At 39.2% G+C, this 20,588-nt stretch overlaps 1 protein-coding gene across 7 annotated transcripts in view; it reads left to right on the top strand.

The window, feature by feature from the left end:
• IQGAP2 (IQ motif containing GTPase activating protein 2) overlaps window positions 1-20,588 on the top strand; it is a 127,417-nt gene that overhangs the window by 66,916 nt on the left and 39,913 nt on the right. Inside the window, exons 5-14 of one of the 7 annotated variants that reach the window (XM_038171484.2) lie at window positions 1,298-1,374; window positions 6,374-6,441; window positions 6,814-6,927; window positions 10,599-10,777; window positions 11,391-11,478; window positions 12,029-12,192; window positions 12,737-12,824; window positions 15,134-15,297; window positions 15,831-15,991; window positions 18,936-19,060. In XM_038171484.2, coding sequence (XP_038027412.1) covers window positions 1,298-1,374; window positions 6,374-6,441; window positions 6,814-6,927; window positions 10,599-10,777; window positions 11,391-11,478; window positions 12,029-12,192; window positions 12,737-12,824; window positions 15,134-15,297; window positions 15,831-15,991; window positions 18,936-19,060 — 1,228 coding nt within the window. Of the gene's footprint in view, window positions 1-1,297; window positions 1,375-6,373; window positions 6,442-6,813; window positions 6,928-10,598; window positions 10,781-11,390; window positions 11,479-12,028; window positions 12,193-12,736; window positions 12,825-15,133; window positions 15,298-15,830; window positions 15,992-18,935; window positions 19,061-20,588 lie in introns of all 7 variants that reach the window. The other 6 variants (XM_038171483.2, XM_038171486.2, XM_038171485.2 and 3 more) reach the window with 6 other exon arrangements.

Here is a 20,588-nt window from a genome sequence, read left to right as displayed (position 1 = left end):
CTTGCACGTTCCGGTATCCCTGCGTGGCTATGCTGCTCCTCTTCCACCAGCTGGTTTCTTGGGTCACCTTTCATACTTATCTTCCTTCTTGCTGGTCTTCACTTGTCATCTTCCCCCTCTGCTGTTTCTGGGCACCTGTGAGTCTTTTTTTCTGGATGAAAATCCTTTAAGAAAGGGCTGCATGGAAATAAATGCTGTGCTTATTCTCCCGTTTTGATACCTGTGGGCAGCTGGGTGAGTGCCCCTTTGGCCAGGAGCAGCCCTAGGGTGCCTGGGGGGGACTGTCCCACGAGCTGTGAGGCTGGGCACAGGGGATGCTCAGATGGCTGCCTGAAGGGCTGTGGGGAACAGTGGCTGGTCCATGTGCAGGTACCCACAGGCGGCAGATAGGATTACACATGACTGCCATCCTCCATCCCACGAAGAGATGGAGGGTCCTACCTCTACTAGTTCAGCTGTTTTGTAGCTCTTTTTGAAAGCTGAAGGCCTCTGTTTAGCTAGCTGATTTCTACCCCACCATTCCTCCTCCAAAAGGTTTCACTTCTGCTGCACAGGAGGGTTGTGGCCCAAATGTTTCCCATGTTTCCCTCCCAGAGCTGTTGTGAGCAAGTGATGAAGAGGGCACTGTGCTCCTGACCAGCTCAGTCATGCTCCGCTGCCTGTGGGACTGTGCAGTTCTGAGTGCCCAGGCTGCAAGCATGCTGCCAGCTCTCATGGGTAGCCAAAGCTTTTATTTTATTTTCTTGAAGGAGCAGTGTTTAGTGACTGGGACCAAGGCCAGGAACAAATTAGTTTTAGAAGCAGAACTGGAACTTACAATGTGACTTTTTGACTAAATTGTTTTTACACTCCTCTATCCGAGTGTATTTCTCTGTTAATGATGCACTCACATGGCTGGGGGTGCTGCTGTTTAAGCTCTTTGCATTTTTAAAACTTACTGGGTGGTGGTGGTTTGCTTTGCAGGTGGTAACTGTATCCTAAGCTTCGGGTGTCTGTAGGAAGACAAACCCTACTTTCTGAGCTCTTGCCAAAGGATCATTTCTAACAGTTTTGCTGATATACTATCTTCTGTATTTTCCATTTTAATAACTAACCTTTATTAAACTTTTCCTCATGAAAATTACTGATAAAACTAAAATAGTATGACATGAGATTTGATTCATAGATATATAGAAATAACAGTGGAACTTCTGTATTTCAAAGATATGGATTTGCAGACAGCCCATTTTAGCTATTCTTCTGCCCAGTTATCTATCTTCTCCTTCAACAGCATGCTCTTTTTTTTTTTTTTTTTCAGATCTTTTATCCAGAGACTACTGATGTCTATGATAGGAAAAACATACCTAGGATGATATATTGCATTCATGCTTTAAGGTAACTCCTGATGGGAATTAAAACCGGTGAATTTAAGATTGTAAGTCTTGAATGGCATTAGTGTAATCAGTCCGTCACAATCTCTCTGAATATACAAGTTCATTAATTTAAAGCTGGTGGTGAAAGTGGAACTTAAGCAAGGCTGCTGGGTAAATTATATCTGAAATGAAAAAGGACTGCAAAAAGTAGTGCAAACATCCTTTTAAATGTGTATTACCTTCACAAATTCGTTTGTCTTAACATGTGTTTTGATACATGCAAACAAATGAAGAAAACCATAGCAAAGTATTAGTGTTACCATGGGACAGAGGTGCTGATCAGAGTGAAAATGGTGAACTGACATCCCCCTGACCCACAAGAGGACCAAATAACTGTATTATGAGGTCAATCACATGCAATTTAACACTTTCCAAACTTCAAAAATTCTAAGCAACTCAATTCTGAATGTAAATTCAAAAGACTTTAGCAACATATCTGAAGTAGAGCTTAAGAGGTTTTTTGTCCAGCTGCAAGGATTTCCTTGTGACGTTTAGCACTGAAAGCACTGAACATCTGCCTCACGCTGCCCCTGTTGTGAGAGGCAGTGGAGTGAGCAGACAGCTCCTCCCTCTTGTGGCTCTCCCAGCTCATTTCCTGCACAAGGAGACCTTTTCCTTTCCTTACTTTAACTACATCTCCATAAGTTTAGTACGTCACACATCCCAGCTCTTGCCTGTGTTCCTAACAGCATTCAAAGGCACATCAGCTGCCTCAGGGGTATAGGTCAGAAACCACTCAATGCATGCTGTAATTGAAATTTTTTACAGTCTAATCCTTGAAATGATGTGCACACTACTGCACTCCGCCATATACACTTACTGCCAACAAATAAGCCATACCACCAAAGTTCACCATATTTCCTTAAAATAATAGGTGTTCAGACTTGGCAACCCTGGATATATTTTTTTGTCGGCTCTTGAGTATTGCCCCTTGAAATTACTATGACTGGTGTGATGTTAACTGTCTGGCATTGGCAGGCACGTCTGCAGGCAGCTCTCCCCTAAAACTTTGCAATGCCGTTTCTTCTGTCAGCAAGTGTCTTATGTAAGCCTGGAGCGATTTCCTGGAGTGGGCGCGTGGGGCTTGTAATGCTCAGCAGCTGAGGCGGGAGCGGTGGGCTGCGTTCCCCCCGGGTGATGTAAGGGCCGGCTCAGATGTTTCACAGGAGGTGGGAGAACACAGTGAGGTTTTCAAATAACTGTGTGCCTGTATATGGGGGACTTCATCAGCCATGGATTTCAATGTTACACGAACAGTTAGACACCTTATAAGATCTGCCTAATCTCTGCAATCATAGGAGTTTTCTTCTTGAGCTGAATTTTGCAACGGGTTGGCCTCTGGTAGGGGTCTTTTGTTCTCCAGCTTGGCTTGTTCCAGGATTTATGCTAGTATCAAAACCAGTCTGCGTTGTTTTGGCTCTCACATCCAAGTTTGTCTTGTTTAAATTATTTTTCCTTGCTACATAACAACACAAAGCTATAACTCCATGCTTCTGAGCTATTATTTTAGAAATAGACTTCTGTAACATACATCATGCATCATGGCATGCTGAAGGGCAGTAGACTGGCAATGCTTTGCTTATGATGCTTCACCATGGCAGCGTGGGGCCCTGTGACCGCATACACGTGCAGGATGTAAGAGTCAAAGAAGCAATTGTTGAGCTTCACTTACTTACAGACAGATTCCCAAAATGCATGCTGTAAACATCTTTCTTTCAAGTCTGGTATCGGTATTCAATTGTACACAGACTACATTGTGAAAGCAGGCTGGGAAAGGGCTGTTTTAAAGGACAGGGCACTCACTTGGCCATGAATGTTTGCTCTTGGGTTGGTGTCAGGAACACTGAGCTGCAGGAATCCATCTCTGTTCCCTTTCCACTGACCCACTGTTTCCTGTCCCCTGGACCTGTGCCAAGTGCCCTGCCTCATTGGGTTTGTCGAAGCATCCTCTCCAGGGAGCCAGTGTAGGGATCGCTGACCCTAGAAAATTCCTTGTCCAGCTGTTCTCAGGGGAACCACAGTACCTAGAAGTAGAAAATGCAAGCAGGATTTTTCCATTTGTGTCTGTTGCATATGATCATGATCACTATATGAAGAATCACCACAGGGTTGAAGTGCTAAATTCTAATATGTGTCTTGGAGTGTGTGCTCAAATTTCAAAGGCTTGAAACCTGGGAAAATTGAGTACTTTCTCTGAGAGGTGAGGGGCTGATCTACTGTCCATTTATTCTTGACTGTTACCTAGTCATTACCCCAAAGCCTTAAGCCTTCCAATGAACTGCAAGAATTTAACACAGTTAGGATATTTTATCTTTTTCTGATACACAGAAATACTGAAGCCAAATGCAGTTGAGATTTTTCATAGGTTAACTTACTGAAGCAATCTACGTAACTATTACTTAAAATTGCCCCTTTCAGAAGAGTGAAGTAGACTTCACTGTAGATAATACGACTGAATGTTAACCAAGGACTTTTTGTATGAAATGTTATTTGGGTTTTGCTGATCTTTGAGCAGATGGAGGGCTTGAAGACAGGAAATTACTCTAAGCAAAACTGTTTAAATATATTTTTAAGATATGGCCTGCTTCAAGCCTGAAATGAAGACCATTGCCCTTACAGCATGTGGAAAAAAAAAAAAAAAAAAACTTGCAGCCAAATACAGTACTGCTCTGTCCAGGAAGGAGTGATTTAGCAAACAATTTCTGGATTCCTGCTGAGTACAATTACCATCTTATTTTTTCCTGTTGAAACACCAATACTTAAACCAGACCCAAAAAATAAAATATTTCTCAGTTCTTGCAGCATTTTTCTTAGGAAAGCTGATTTGGATTTGGTCCTGGACTAATGAGGTTAAGAACTGCTTTGTTTAAATTTAAATGCTAATAGCGATTCTTGTTCCTGAAAAGTGGTGTTGGAGGTTTGATTCTTCTCCCTCCCCCTGCTCCCTTAAATACATAATTTTCAAATAATCTTTACAAACAGATCACTGGTACATCCTGGACAAAATATCCTGCTGAAACCGAACATTTTCAACACATTTTTTTCCTAGGAAGTGGTAGAATAACAAGCATATGTTTAAAAAAAAAAAAAAAAAATAGAACGTGCTTTTTATTCAGGTTTGTTTGTTAGGGCATGCTGTACATGAGCTAAGCTTAAAACAAGACCTATAAGCTTCTGGTTGATCACAACTGCAATTCTTCATGGGTGATGCAAAGGTAGCTTCACCTGGAAGTGCCCTTTCACCTTTGTTTCTCCCCTGTGCCCACTGCATCATGTCCATCATTCTCAACCTGGTTTTGATTTTCCCTGGGTTTCCTGAGGCTCAAGCTACATCTACAAAAGCATTGAGCAAGCTGTTTCGAGTGAAGTTATACATGTATGTTGATAGAGAATAGAAACGTCTTCGTGTTCCCTGCAAGCAAATTTGCAGCGCCACCTGGTGGTGAATAAGTTTATTCAGAAGAAGCAGCGTCAGAAGTAATGAGCATTGCTCAGCGCTCTTGGGAAGCACTAAGTTTAAGAAAAAAAAAAAAGAGTCCAAAAGAGTCCCTCCTGTTCATAGCATTCATTTTTTAATTCTGGGTGTTCTTAGCTCCATGATGTTGCTGATTTCCATGACTACTGTTGACACCCAGCACCTCAGCCAGTGCTCCATCTTTGCCTTGAGCTTGGAGTAATATCTCTTTTAAAGTCTGCAAGAAAAGACTGTCAGGCAGTTTAGGGTAAAGAAGGGCCCTGGCTCATTACTATAGTCTTGTGTGTTTTTCCCCCTCTGATATAGCTATCTTGCATCTGAGATTGGCACAGTTATTCTCAGCTTTCATAACAATGATTTGAGGGACTTCAGCAGCCCAAAGTTTGTATACATTAGATGTGTTGCAACCATCCAGGTTATGACAGGACAGAAGTAGCAGCAGTAGCACGGAAGATGAAATGCTGATTCTTTGTGCTCTGAAATGTAGCAGCTACAAATACTTGCTTTCAAATCTCTACTTGCAATTTCTTAGTAGACCAGAAAAAACAAAATAACAATGAAAACAGAAGGCAAATGTCCTCCTCAACAAACAAACACCAGCCCACAATGCACATTGGCAATGTATGAAGTTGTGGGTGAAGTAATTTAAGTAAGAGGTACAAAATGATTCTCTTGGAGGAATACATTGTTTCAGTCTTATTTTTAAAACTTACTTGCTGAGAGTTGATACCTTTTCACAGGATTTATTTTGTTCATTGAGTTTCACTGATTAAAGTAATAATTAATAATAAGTCTTTTGTAGATAAATGCATGTCTCATGTTGGAAGATGTTGAGCAAAATATGCTTAGCTGGTTTTCAGATATCACCCAGAGCTCTAGCAATAAAGAGTAGGGAATTTTTTTTATTCTGTTTTGAAACAAGCCTGGAAGGCACTTTTACACAGAGTTCATTTCATTTTTCAAAAGCAAAATTGTTAATGACACAAATGTGTTTGAGAGGACCTAAGCACAGGCTCCCATACACTTAATAAGAAAGGTATCAGTGATTTGTGTGCCTTCAGCTACTATCTATAAGGATGTAAGTAAAAACAAAGTATGGATCCAAAGCTATAAGCTGTACTGAAGTGCATTCACTTCCTGATTTTTGCCAATATTAACTTTTGAGTTTCTTTAGAAAAACTTAGTGGAAAACAATTACTTGTTTACATTTCTGTGATCTGAGATACAGTGACAGTGCCTCTTACAGATGCTTCTTTGAAACTTCAAGTCAAAAGAGACCTCATTCTGTAACGCCTGCAATGCAACATAAAAAAAATAAAATAAAATTTGCTAGTTTAACTTTGTTCCATATCTCTCCATAAAAGTCAAAGGTTAAAGGACAATCTTCACAGTGGCAACTATTCTAACAAAAACATTCTGTTTATACAGAAAAGTGAACACATGAACAACACACAGGACTTCTAATTCTAATATTTTTACTTTGCAGCTTATATCTGTTCAAACTAGGATTGGCACCACAGATTCAGGACCTACTGGGAAAAGTAGACTTCACAGGTAATAAGTTGCTTATATAATCATGTATTAGATAACTTCTTCATGCTGTAAATCTGCTAACATTGTACATATTTTCCATTATGATCTTTTTCCTCCCCTAAGGTTGTGTTAAGCACGTTGTAATTAAATACATGGGAGGTTGCTATCTTTAATAAACATCTATCTTTGAAGGACAGAAGGGAGTGAATTTGCATGGAATACTTGCCATATCTTAGATTCCTTCAAAACAGGGAGGGAAAAACTGCTAAGATTTCCTAGTGACATGTGCTTTCAAAAGAAAAAAAAAAAGTCATGCACATATTTGTAGGTATGGTGGTTCAAAATTGATTTTTTTTCAGATTTTGTTTATATAATATTTTTTTATTTGAACAGAGGAAGAAATCAGCAACATGCGAAAGGAGCTAGAGAAGTATGGCATACAGATGCCATCTTTTAGTAAAATTGGTGGGATTCTGGCCAGTGAATTATCAGTGGACGAAGCTGCATGTAAGTATGGCTCTTGTTTTCTACTAAATACTGAAAGAATGCCAATAAAATACTTTGTGTTTTAATGCATCTATCTTGCTATAAATAATGAGAAAGGCAAGCAATTTTCATTTATTATCACATTCCATAACTGTTGCAAAGCCTTTTGCATCTTGTCAGTCTGCATTATTTGAGCAGGAAAGAACGTGTGTATATATATCCATGCAGCCTCTAGAAGTGTTACCACAAACAAAGATCTCTTCCTAGCTTCTGCATGTGGTTGGTGTTTTAGTAGCTAGTGTTCGTCTAGAATGTAGACGTGAGCTCTGTGTGACCTCCACGTTGTACAATGGGCTAGTGAAGGCAACACATATAGTGAAATCAGAAATTATTAACATAGGAAAGGGGCATCAGGGAAAAAACACAACTGCATTATAACTAAGTTTCAGCAAAACTTTTTAAACCTTGCAAAGCAGCATAATTGAAACAAGCTGCTTCATAAACGAGTGTGCTGGAAGTTCTGGACCTGAACTTAAAACATGCTTCCTCATGTTGATTCACATTCTGTCACACACTCCACAGCCTGCTGCAGCTTAATTTTGTGTATGCTTGTGCAAAGACAGATCTCAAAATACTGTCTATGGAAGTGGGGACAGTTTGTTTTTTTTACCAAACTTTCAGAGACTTACTGAATACCAAATGCTATTCCAATGAGCTTCCTTCCTTCTTCAGAGATGAAAGGGTTGCAACTTCCTTCTGTGAAAGCTTTTTATAGCATCTATATGTAGTTTCCTTTAACTTCCAAAATGTTTTCAGCCCTCCACAGAAAATTAGAGTTTCCTGATTAGGGTTCTGTCTCTTTGGGCAAAGCGTGTGCTATATATAATATGCCCTGGCCCAGAACAGGAAATATCTGCTGTGGGAACCCTCATGCACTAGGAAAGATTGACATGGAGATCCTGCCAGAGGAAAGGGGGCTACCATCCTGCTTCTGAAATTGAGTAAGCAAAAAAGAGATACGAAATGAAACAACTGCTAATGACTCCTGCAGTGCTGTCAGCAATACCAGAAATCAGTGTGCAAAGAGCAAAACTTAGTGCCCTCAAAACAAGTTATTGTAAAACTTTTTCAAACATTCAGGCCATTCTTGCCAGTCCAATTGTTTTTTTTATTGTTTTCCTTGGTAGTTTCCAAGGTTTGCAACATCCACCAACACAAGCTCACAGCTCTAACCTTGACACTGTCTGTTGTCTACATGTTACCAGCTCCACTTATGTCAGCGAGGCCTATTACAAAACTTTGGAAGAGAATGCATCTTTCCTATGTTTCTGTTATATGTGGATGCAGGGCTGATATGTCTTAGGAAATGCAGTCTTTACTTAGCCCCTTGAAATTTCTGTGGGTGCTTAGCCCCTTGAAACTTCTGTGGGTGTTAACACTGAAAGGCAAAAGAACCAGTCTGGCTCTCTGCTTGCATTTCCTCCGTGCCAGCTGCTGTTTCTCCTCTGCTGCTGTGCTGAACTGAACTAGTGAAAATTGTTTCAGAACAACTTTCTAGCATGAGCATAATGCTAGGCTGTGGAAAATCCAGCAACAGCTAGACAAGCTTTTGCTGTAACTCTGAGAACGTGTAGCTTCACTTTATTCTTCATTTGCCTGTGTTCAGTTTCCAGTGGTCTGCTCTTCTGTTCCACTTTCCTGAATTTCTTGCACCTTTGTTTTTCTAAAAGCTCAAAAATGCTAGTCATCAACAAATGTCTTTCATTTTTTACAAAATGTAGTTCTTTATATACTAAAAGAACTAGAAGGCTATAAACCCAGATGTACAGACCCTAAATTAAACTTAATCCCCAAAAAATGATTTTTTTGGAATAGTAACAAAACTACTCCAAGCCATGCAACAGTTTAGTCTTGACAGAATAAGGAAAGATGACATTGTTTTGTTTTTTTTTTTTTCCCCCCAATACATTTTATTGGTGATGTGAAAGTAAATCTTAGACAAGCTTCTATGGTGACAATAGGGAGCTGCTGTTGTCCACCTTCAGGATAGGTTCTTTAAATACTCATCAACAATTACCTTATAGTAATGTTTGAAAAATCTTTGAGATGAATATGCCACTAAAGCAATAACTAGTGTGCTTTTTTATTATTTTCTGGCATGCTGGTCCAGATAGAATGTAGCTCTAGAGAAAACCCTTCCTTTAGCCTTTTCTCAGGTTCTTCCTCAAGGAACAAATGTGTGCAGGAAACATCTGGGAGGGATGTGTTGGCCCTTACTGTATACCTAACTCAGCTGCAAGTGATGTTGATTTTTATACAAACATGTAATTATTCTGAGTGGAAAAACAAGACCATTTCCATTCTTGTCTAGAAAAAGAACAAATCTTTGAGTCAAACATTTTTTGGTAGTTGAAATTCTGTTGTTTTCTCAAAAAAGGTTTAACACTTAAGCTATATTAATGAGTTGCTCAATGGCTATAGTGAGGCACTTTTTTTCCATATCCTGTGCAGTAATGTTCTGAGATGTTCATACAGATCCTCTTTTTGTGTGTTCTTCTAGTTGTTTGAAACTTGCTGTACTACTGCTTTCAGGTGACAGAATTAGGGACCGTTATAACAGTGACTCTCTTCACTGACTGCTCATGGTGATCCTCTGTTAGGAAAGGAGAAGGTTTGTCTCAGACAATTTTAGGCATGGTGTGCAGGATTGTGTCCTGCCTAGGGACTCTTAACTATGTTTTTTGGGGCACAAGTTTGAACTTTCTTATAGTTGAAAGGTTCTACATAGGAATATTTATTATAAACAATGCTTTTTCATAGAATCAAAACAGCAGGGTTATTTAGGTTGGAAAACACCTGTAAGGTCATCAAGTCTGACCATCCACCTAACACTACAAGTCCACTGTTAAACCATGTCCATAACTGTAGCATCCACCCGTCTCTTAAATGTCTCTTAATGAAAGTGACAAAAATGCTTTCAATTCCTGCATGTAACTGCCTTCTAAATGAGATAGAACTTGAATAGTAAAGCATAACTCACATTTTGTTTTTGGTCAGTAAAGCAGTAACCCTTAGCTGGGAGAAGGGATAACATGTAGCAGACATGATGTGCTACCAAAGCTGCCTCTGAGAAAAGTGTTTTCATTGCTGCAGCCTAAGTGAAGCATTAGGAGTGGAATGTTTTGAGTGGGAATATGCGAACTGTCTTACACATATTAAACACTCATTTCAAATAAATCAAGAGACAGTATAAATAATAAATGGATATGAGGAATATGTGATGCAGAAGGTTTCCAACCTGGTGTTCTGAAATCCTCCCTGGGGAGGTGGCTGTCAATCCTGGGATTTAAGCTGAAAGAATGGAGCACTTGTATGTGGCAGCTGACTGGAAGGGTAGGATTTAGGCAAGCTGCAGTTAATCTTGTGCTTTTACATACAAACTGTTTTTCTTAGGTTCTTCTACTGCTATTTCTAAACTTAATAGAATTATTTTGTTATCTTGCTACAAAAACTGAGATTTTCTGTTAACTGGTAGTTTGCCATTGTTTAATGAAGTGGAATTTCTGTTCTCTATAGTGTGTTATCTGCTTTTAATTTTTTTATTTCCTTTACCTCAGGCTTCTTTATTAAAAGCACTTAATTCAAATATTTGAATCACTTCCTGAAATCTTGGATTGTACTTTTAATTTTAGTGCATGCTGCAGTAATAGCAATTAACGAAGCTATTGAGAAGGGAATAGCTGAACAAACCATTGCAACTCTGAGGAACCCAAATGCAATGTTGCTAAATGTGGATGAGGAACTTGCTCAGGACTATCAAAATGAACTCTTTGAAGCTAAAAGGAGAAAACAATCAAGTGCAAGACTTAAGGTAGTGGTATTTTATTACTTCTCACAGTGTTCCTTCATGTTGCTCTTCATGCTCTCGTATTTCATAATTACATTAAATATTACTGCAATTAGGGAAAAAACAAACAGCTAAATAAGATAAGTAATGGTAATCTAACAAACTGACAGACAATTCTAGAATTTGGTTTGTATGAGTTTGTAGTTCAAGTTTGATCAAGGAATCTTAGGGAGTCACTTAAAGTCTAAAAATAAATAAACAGACAATTTCCTCTATCACTTAACAATTTTTCTGTTGTTTTATATAAAAAAAAAGTTCCAAAAGAAATGATACCTTTTGGGGGCATAAAATATAATCTCTTCCCAATGTCTTCAGTGTGAAATAACTTGCTTTGCTTTTACATGAGACAATGTTTTCTTCTGATGAAAAATACTGCAGTGTATTTATATTTGTACTATACAGAAAGCAGAAAATGCTTTAAATCAGTTACCACAAGGGGCAGGTACTTTTTGTTCATGTAGTCAACAAATTCCTTTGAGTGCATCCAGCAAATACTTAGCTGATGTAGTTTTAATGACTCCCACTAATAGCTTTTCTCCCTGCAAAATTTCTTTGACTAACAGCATTTTGTTTTTAGAATGGCACAATCTCTGAAGAGGAGAGAGATGTCTATGAAGAACTGCTGACACAAGCTGAGATTCAAGGCAATATCAATAAGATCAACAGTAAGCCATTCAGGATCCTTACAGAAGTGTGCATGTAACACGTGGTCTTCCAGATTGCAGCTGAACATGGCTTAAATCCACAGGAACAAACAAAATATTTCTGTGGATACTCATAAAACATACAGAAATAGCTAATGTCTGTCTACAACAGGTTTTTCTTGCTTTTCCTACCCTACTAATCTTCTGGGGGCTAATGTCTCTTTGTGGGTTTTGCTGTAAAGATTCTGCAGTTCAGAATCCAATCTTTGTCTGCTTTTTTTCCTCATGTTTGAGTTCTTTCCATTTGCAGCATACTGTAAATTTTGACCCCCTATTCTATATACACCTGAAATTTGTTCATAAGCTTCCACCCATTAGTTAGCTGTAGATAAACTGCTCCCACATGGGCTCATATAGAATCGAACTGCTTACAGGATCTTGAAATAATCTTCTCTTGGATAATGACTGACACTCTATTTGGCTTTCACAAAAAGTGAGATGCTGACAGACTTGATTTTTATTTTTTTTTCAAAAACATATGTGCTGTTTATAAGCATTGTTTTCATTTCAGTTCACATAGCTTTAGTCCAAGTGAATGAGTCTATTGACTGGCAAGATGAAGTGGCACTGATGGCAGGTTTGAACCGTCCTGCTCTGAGCCTACTTGAAGTTCTGCCACAAAATTCCTCATGGTACCTATTGCAATTGTGTGATTCTAAAGCACAGAAAATGCAGGTAATTGAATGGAATGGGTACTATGCATCAGTTTGATTTCTTTTTTTTTTCTATCTGACTTAATCCAGAGAGAAATTACCCTACTCTAACTTCAGTATCACTTAAGAAATAACTTTATAAAGATTTTAGAATAACTAATGTACTAATCAATACCAAAGTAGTTGCATTTGCTCTGAAGAGCACGACTCACTTTTAAGTAATTACTAAGATATCAGAATAAAATTTGAGATATGTCATTCAACCCCTAATAATGCTTGTTTTGAAAATGAGTACAACTCATTTGTAACTTGAGTACAACAAAAGATAATATTGAACTATTAATGGCTATGAAAGAACTTTAGTGGTGTTGAGTTTCAGGGAGAAAATCCCACATTCCGAGTAAGATAAAAATCACAGGGAAAGATTAATACTTTGTTTACTGTGACATTGTATTTGATGCCCAGGCAAGACTGCAATCAAATTCTAGCGTCCCATCAAGGGTTTTTATCCCTTATGTCGCATCAAACTTGCAAGCATAATCAAATCTTTTTTTTTCTGATGATAGATAGCAGGGGGTCCAATTATGCTCGACAAAAGTGAAATACAGAAAGAAGTTAGTGTTGCCAATGCGGATGCTGAGGCTCACAAGCTTAGTGAGTAATTGTTTTAATACTCATTTTTTTAGCATCACTGTTTAATTATGTTAAGATGATTAATTGAATCCCCAATTCCTTGCATACAGACTAGGCTTCTCACACTGAAGCCATGTGCATTGCATTTTATTTTGTAACTGTCCATCTCAGTGTCACAATTGCCAAGTCACCGATCTGTGTTACAGTGGATGTATTCTTTTTACCTGAGGCAGCTAACACCTATGTATGACTTAAGCTACTGGTAAATGCATTGTCACAAACTGAACAGACTGCATAGTTTCATGACTTGCACAGTAGGAGAGATGAACATCATTGTAGCATTAAATTAGAACAAGCAAATGGAATAACATCTTGCAATCACATTCCAGAGGAAAATTATTCTTATTTTTAGATGCATATATCTAAATTTAATTTGTAGTTTCAAAAAATATAGTTAAAGGGGATCTAAATTTGCAGCGCATGCATTGCTTCTTTTGACTGGAAACTTCTCTGCTAAGAAGTTCAGCTATGTTAAGCTGCTGTCATTTCATGCTATATCTGAGCATGGCTTAGTGGCTGTTTTCTCTATTTCCAATGCTTTGAATCCAGGCTGACTGCTTTTGTAATGTGACTTAAAGTTGGTACCGTGAGGTCAACCTAAGCCAGAAGCAAAGTTACTAGCTCAAATGTTACCCTATTTTAGATTGGTTAGGCATGGTGAGCAGTAAGTTCCTCTAAAAGAGGTGCTCGTTGGTAAACAAAATAATGAAAATTGTGATCTATGAAAAGCAGTAATGGTGCTTTGGAGAGCAACTTATTTCTTATGTCTGGTTTAAAAAGGAAAAATAGCATTTGTTATTGGAATGTGAACTTGTTAGTGTGTCTTTTGTAAGTTGCATGCTCGGTTCCTAAATTAGGAATCAATTGTTTAGCTGCTGACTACAGAGCTAGTTTAGTTTATTTGTGGACTCAGTCTTTCCTTTGCTCTTTTCTCTGAAAAGCATGTATGCAGTAGCTTTGAGAGTCTTTGCTGTTTCTAACCACAGGAGTAGCCAAAAGTGAGCCTTCAAGAACTACATGGCCCCAAGTGACCATGCTTCAGAGCAATTGAAATGAGAAGCAAAGAGCTTGTTTAGGTGGGCCTGATTACTTTAAAAGGTTTTTGAAGTCTTAATCCTTTATAATAAGACTCAAGTGGCGTTGCACACATGAAATGAGAATGGTGTCAGCTGTACCAGCAGTCCTGTACAGACTTGAGCAGTCAGTGGTGACTAGAAGCATTCACTGGAAAAGAGGAAAGTCATAAGATAAGCTGGAAGAAAGGGGCGTTATTTTGCTGATGGAAACGACATTTACATAATTGTCATTCCTTACTCTGCCATACACACTCTAACCTTTAAGGTTGTTTCCTGTTTATGCAAGACTGAGGATGTACCTTGTGCAACATATTCCTGGGTGCGTCCCAGCCTGGGTTTCTTCAGAATTGGCTCCTCCGGGAGTGCAATTATGGTCACTGACTAAGAGAGGAAGTGTTGCCAGGTTGCTGTGGCTCAGGTAGGAGTGTTTTTCAGTGTTTTTCTGCTGGCCTTCAAATCTCTGAAGTGTGTTCAGCAAAACAGAAATCTGGTACTGAGAAGGGTTGCATTAGTACTACTCTATGGTGTTTGACAGACAGCAGTACTTATGAGAACTGATCTTCCAGACTTAAATGGACAACTGATAGCACACAAACTTTTAGAAGCTGTACCCTACATTTCACCTCTCCTACCCTCCCACTCACTTTATCCACTGAAAATTCCACTTCTGAACTTACTCATCAATGTCTATTAGGCATCCTAAAAGAGATAATAAAAAATGTCATTGGTATAGAAGGACAGGTTTGCTTTAGTTGGCTGAGTTAGGTCCTGCTGAAAGGAGGAGGTGAGGGAAGAAATACAACAGAAGAAAACGAGCATTTGGGTTGAGGTGGGACTGGAGTGCTTGAGCTGACATACTGAGAGGAACATGCTGCAAGCAAACACAAGAGGAGAGATATTAGGTCCCTCTCCATGTGCTAGAATGAGTCAGATCCTCGCTTTGGAATCCAGTTATAATAGTTTTTCCCTAATATCTGCAAGTCTAGAAACGATTTATAGTCCTCTGGTCCTTTATTTGCTGCAATTTTTTGAACATACATGTTTTGCAACATTTGGCAGTTTGTCTTAAAAAACCTGACTTTTTTCCTCCAATGATAGCAAATAATACACCCTGGATAATCTGTCATCTACATGGCACAGAAAACAAATGGCTTGTGAAAATTAATAGGCTTTTCTTTCCCTGCTGTTCTCTAGAACTTATAGCAGTTGACAATATCAATACTGCAATTCGTAACTGTGATCCTAGTAAAACACTGGTTGCACTGATGAAACCGGAGGCGCAGCTGCCTGTTGTTCACTCATTTGCTGCTGTTGTCTATCAGACTGAGCTGTTCAACCTCCAACAACAGAACGCTGTGGTAAGAGTGAAATGCTTACAACCTGCTCTCTGATGTTATGTAGCCGTGCCATAAAACAGCACAAACATAGCATGTTGTCTTGTAAAATTGGACTTAATTCTCTCACCATGGTGTTATGTATTGCATGATTGTTTTCAATCAAAGTGGCAATATTGAATTACAGAAGTCATTTCTTGACACACTTTGCTCTGGCTGAGCTCTTGTGTTGCAACAGATTGACTTTTTTTATTGTTGCATGCTCTGACTGAGGACTAACCCTTCATATATTGCTTAGGAAAAGTAATTCCCTGCTATGAGGGTATGATCAGAAAGAGATGGGACTGGGGCAAAAGGCCAAAAGGAATTGTAGCAAACAGAGTAAGCTCTACTACCAGCGCTGTGTTAATGCGACATATCTGTGACCAGGAAATTTGTCTTAGCACTTCAGGCTTTCTAAATCAATTCCATCTCATTGATGGCATCTGGACTGTGTAACTCAAATTCGTTACACTGCTTATTTAGCTTCCTGACTGAGGTACATTATTGTCCTACAGAATTACCTGGCACATGATGAACTGTCTATTGCAGTAGAAATGTTGTCAGCAGTTGTGTTGCTAAACCAAGCCTTGGAAAATAAGGACATCCTAATGATAAAGAATCACCTCAGAAACCCATGCATTGGCTTCAATAATCTGGAAGAGGAAAACTTGCAACGGTAAAAGTTCATTTTTTGTTGTCTGGATGAGACTAGGCAACTTCTACAGAAGGATAAGTAGGCATTTCACTGGGGAAGGGGAGTGTGGGTTTTCCTGTGCTGTGCTTATGAAGATGAAAGGGCTGTAAAATACTGTTATATGTTATTAGGGGAAAACATAAATACCAAACTAATTGTGTATTTGTAACTATAAGCAGTCTCACAACCTCAAATATTTGAGAGCAAAAGGATATGCAAGGTGGAGGGGAGACATTGTCAGAAAGCAGATGTTAAGATCTGACAAAAAAAACTTTGAGGACACTAAAACATAAGCCAATAGTAGTTGGAGACTGTCAATCAGTAACCTCTTCGCAATACTGACGGAGGATCTTTGGAATGAGATAATGTGTTGAGTGTCTTAAGGTCAAGTAGGCCCCTTAGACACTGCCTAACCCCCTTTTTCAGCCCAAGATTTGCAAAGGCCTGAAACATAGCGAAGTCTTGCTTGCTAAAAAGCTGAGTACAATGCTGTGGCACGCGTGCATGTTCAAAGTTAAGTTATGGCCTTCACTGAGCTGCTAGCTGCTTGCACTGCCACATGTCTGACTTGTCACAGCCATGAGCTGCTGCTGTGCTCTTCAGCTTATCTGCAAAATTAAAAAAAAAAAAAGGCAAATATACAACTTGTGTGAGACCAGAGGCCCCAGCCTGTGGGGAAGAGGGAGGGTTCTCACCACTTGGTCGTGGGTAGTGGAAATCTGAGTGCTGCTGGAATGTATCACTAGACAGAAAGGACAGCAGTGACCTGATCACTGAAGGTCTTCACCAGGCTGTGAGACAACATGAATCTGAGCGCTTACTAGGTTAGGTTCCTTGAAGCTGGCGGGAAAGCAGTCAAGACAGGAGAGAGAGGGAGAAAAAAAAAAAAAGTAACTTGTGTGTGAGTTGAGAGAAGCTTCCTCTCTGTCAAGAGGCAGGAAGAAATCTGTTACAACCTGAAAGGGGGGCAGAGTGCTGTGGGGTTGAACAAAATCAGTGTGCCACTTGGCCTTGTTGATGTCATGGTGCCTGGGGGAATGAGAAGCAATGTTAACCATAAAAATACACAGATGACTGCAAAGTGTCCAAATGCAGTGTTTGACTGATGACATTGTGGCCTGATAGGACTGCCAGCCAATACAAATGAAACGGAAGGATTAGTTGGAGTAAGGAATAAAATAAAACTTTATTACGCTATTATGCAAATATGGGCTGCCAACCACAGGCTGAGTGTAGCAGGAAGCTTCAATTTCACAATACCCAAAGGGGTACGGTAGAAATAGAGAAAGTTCTGTGAGGGAAATGGTATTCAATGGCTTTGTACTAGAAGGCATGTATTTGTTAGGGATGCCTTTCCTAGAAGACAGAAATTCAGTGGAAATACGACAAAGTTCTGCAACGTTGTATGTGTTGTGTGGAATGTTATTAATGAGTTGCTAGCTTCTCATAACTTAAGTATTTCCTTAGGAAAACTGGAGTGAGAAAAGATTGGGTACTATGAAATATAAAGTTTAAAATTTACACAACGAACAACCATCTTATAAAAGATTTAAATAGTGGGACTCATTACTAAATAGTGCATAAGATTTGAAAATGAGCTGATAAGTCAATGGATCACAGAATCATTTGCAGCTATTAACCACTGATATGCAACCTGCAGCTTGGGGAAGCCCATAATATAATCTGATAAATGTAGAGAAGACAAATCAGAACAGGAAATAATTCTCTACTGTACTGGTTTGGCAGCAATTAATTTCAAGCCACAGCTGGAAATAGAAGACAGGTATTTGGTCTGACTTACTGGGTCGGTTCAATATTTGATTCCAGAATTTCAAAATTACTTAGCTTTCTTCTATAGGTGTTTATACTGCTGTGAAGGTTTCCAGGTCAACTAGGTCTGTGATCATTCTAAAAACAACAGGCACAGGCTACAGAGCTTGTGCTTGGAGGACCATGATGTGTGGGGCTCATGTCCTTTCTCTTCCTATGGCCCACCATCCTCTATGTGCAGGATGCATGGTTATCTTCTAAGCATGAGGGGCTGCTACCTGGTGCTAGGACTGACTCTCTGATCTTTGATGTACTATAGGAAGAAGCAGATCGCAGTTTCTTACAAATTCATCTCCAGTGTCATGCACTAAAGAATATGCCCAGCTCTGTTGCCACTTTCCCCAGCACTGTGTTGGGAAGTGGGGATGTGCAATGCCTGTGGTGTAGCTGCTGTTGACACTTCTTAGGAGCGAAATTCGGGATGAAGAACACTTCATCTGAAGCCTAGTGGCTTCCTACCAGACAGGAAATAAATTAGTTCAGGACAGACAGTAAAATAACAAAGCAGTGTTTTTCTCCTCTTTTCTGTCAGTGAAGAGTTGGGGGGAAAAAAAAAAAAAGAATCCTGGGGATATCACCTGTGAGCAGAAGAATATAAAATATCTTTTTGAAGAGCTGTAATGCTCTGCTTTGTAATCTGGTAGCCAAGGGTGGTTCTCCTACATGGTATATTTTTCCTTCTGAGTTTACTGGTAAAGTTTAAATTTTCCAGGAGTTAGGGAGTCAAATACTGTTGATAAAGACATAGAATACTAGTGCATTACAGCAGTGTCTGAAACTACTGGCATCTCCCTCCTGAAGTAGTATTTGGGAAACAGACAACAGCTTCCTGAAATCATCATTACCATTCCACTCTGCCCAGAAAAATGTTTTGGATTAGCACATAGGGCCAGCATTTCACCTCCTGTAATGCATGTGTAGGACAAAAAGGCGGCTTGCATGTCTATATAATTTCTGGTGAGAGATGAGTTTGTCTGAAATTCATTAATTGGAAAAAATGATAGTAATTAAATGATGGATGATGCATCTGACTAATTCTTAATGGAAATTTACCTTGTATATGAAATACACTTATGTATTTTATATCTTCTTATAGTTATGCTGATACACTATTGTCTATTAAGTCAGAGGCTTCATCTCAAGGCCAAGATTATTTAAGCTGGAATGATATCCAAAACTGCATTGACATGGTTAATATGCAAATTCAAGAAGAAAATGAAAGTAAGTAATTCTTCCTCTACATCACTGGCAGAGATGGTACTCTATTCCTTTGGACACAAAAATTCAGTGCTGAATGGCCTTGTACAGACTCTGATCAAGAGAGAAGACTTATATAATTTTGAATGACTATTGGTCTTTAAATCTGTTTGAAGTATTTCTGGTTGTACTATGGATGGCTGAAAGACATCCTAGGATGCCTGCCTTTGGCAGCATTATAAATGCTGTGGTTCAGAACACTTGCAATTTAGTGTTTGCACTGGATGTTGGCACTTAAAAGATTTTGCAGAAATTCTAAACTATTGTGTTATTGAAGAATAGAGTTGGAAAAGAAAAGCAGCATCCTGTGTAGAACTGTTATAGTTAAATGATTTCTAAGCCCTTGTTTTTCACCAGAGAATTGGTAGGAATTTATGCAGTGCAACTATCCGTCATGATCTCAATTCAAATAATTAGATTTATCTAAAAGAATGGTTTCTTGTGCTCGCTCTTTCAAATATAAATGGTTTTGGGGAATATTTCTTTCAGCTGAATGTGACTGTATGGCCCTATAAGGGTGGTGTTAAATGTGGTACCTGGTCATTTGGTGTTCAAAACTGCTAAAGGACTGAGACTCTCCACTGGATATAGAAGCATGATATTTCTAGTAAAATTTGAGGCTGTTAAGTGCACTTGCATAGTGCATTGTGCACTCTTGTAGCATGGGCCCAGCAGGGTGGTATGTGAGCAGTTGTAGGTTGTCCTGCATTAACAGTCAGTCTTTACTGGTGAGATAGCTTAGCTGCACTTGGTTTCAGTGACACCGGTCTCTGCCTGGAAATGGTTACTGGGGCAGAGAGGGCAGGAAGAAGGCTGTCATCACTTTCCGTAAGTAAATCTGCATGCCTGACAGTTCCTGATTTGGTGACACCCAGAAAAATTGTCTGTTCTGGAAATGTTAGGTGTTATGAAGGAATGGATCCATGACCCACCAGCTGTGGTGGGCATGGGAGAGATGTGGTGTCAGATGTGGTGGCAGCCACTAGTGAAGATGTCATATCTCACAGGTGATGGGGAACCCTCAACCAGTGCCTTTCTGGAGTAGAATGGCTTTAGGGAGACAGCACCCCCAAGCAGTGTATTTCCAGGCTGTTTGGGAGTAGGAATAAACTGTGATGTTAAATGTTGAAACCAGTCTTGACAACTGAAGGAAATGAATCACAGGTTTTATTAAATAATTCACATGATGTGGCTGAAGTTTGGAGTGCCACAGGTCTATGGGGAAAAAAAATAAAAATATCTTGAGATCAGTGTTATCTGTTTGGCTAATTAAGGTGAAATTTAAAGAAATTAGGGTATGGTCCAGCATAATGTTGTAGTTTGCAGATCAGTATGTATGTATTTGTTGTTGTAGTTTCCAGATCAGTATGTATGTATTTGTTGAAACAGGGGTTCCAACTAATCTGGTCCAAAATCACATGATTTTTGAGTGTCTTTCAGCATTGTCAGCAAATATGTTGGTGCACACATAGATGTGGTGTCCAGTATTTCT

The sequence above is a fragment of the Anas platyrhynchos genome, chromosome Z (genome assembly GCF_047663525.1).
Source record: "Anas platyrhynchos isolate ZD024472 breed Pekin duck chromosome Z, IASCAAS_PekinDuck_T2T, whole genome shotgun sequence".
In the NCBI taxonomy this organism is placed as follows: domain Eukaryota; kingdom Metazoa; phylum Chordata; class Aves; order Anseriformes; family Anatidae; genus Anas; species Anas platyrhynchos.
The sequence above is the reverse complement of the archived record's forward strand: the minus strand, read 5'-3'. Positions and strand labels throughout refer to the sequence as shown.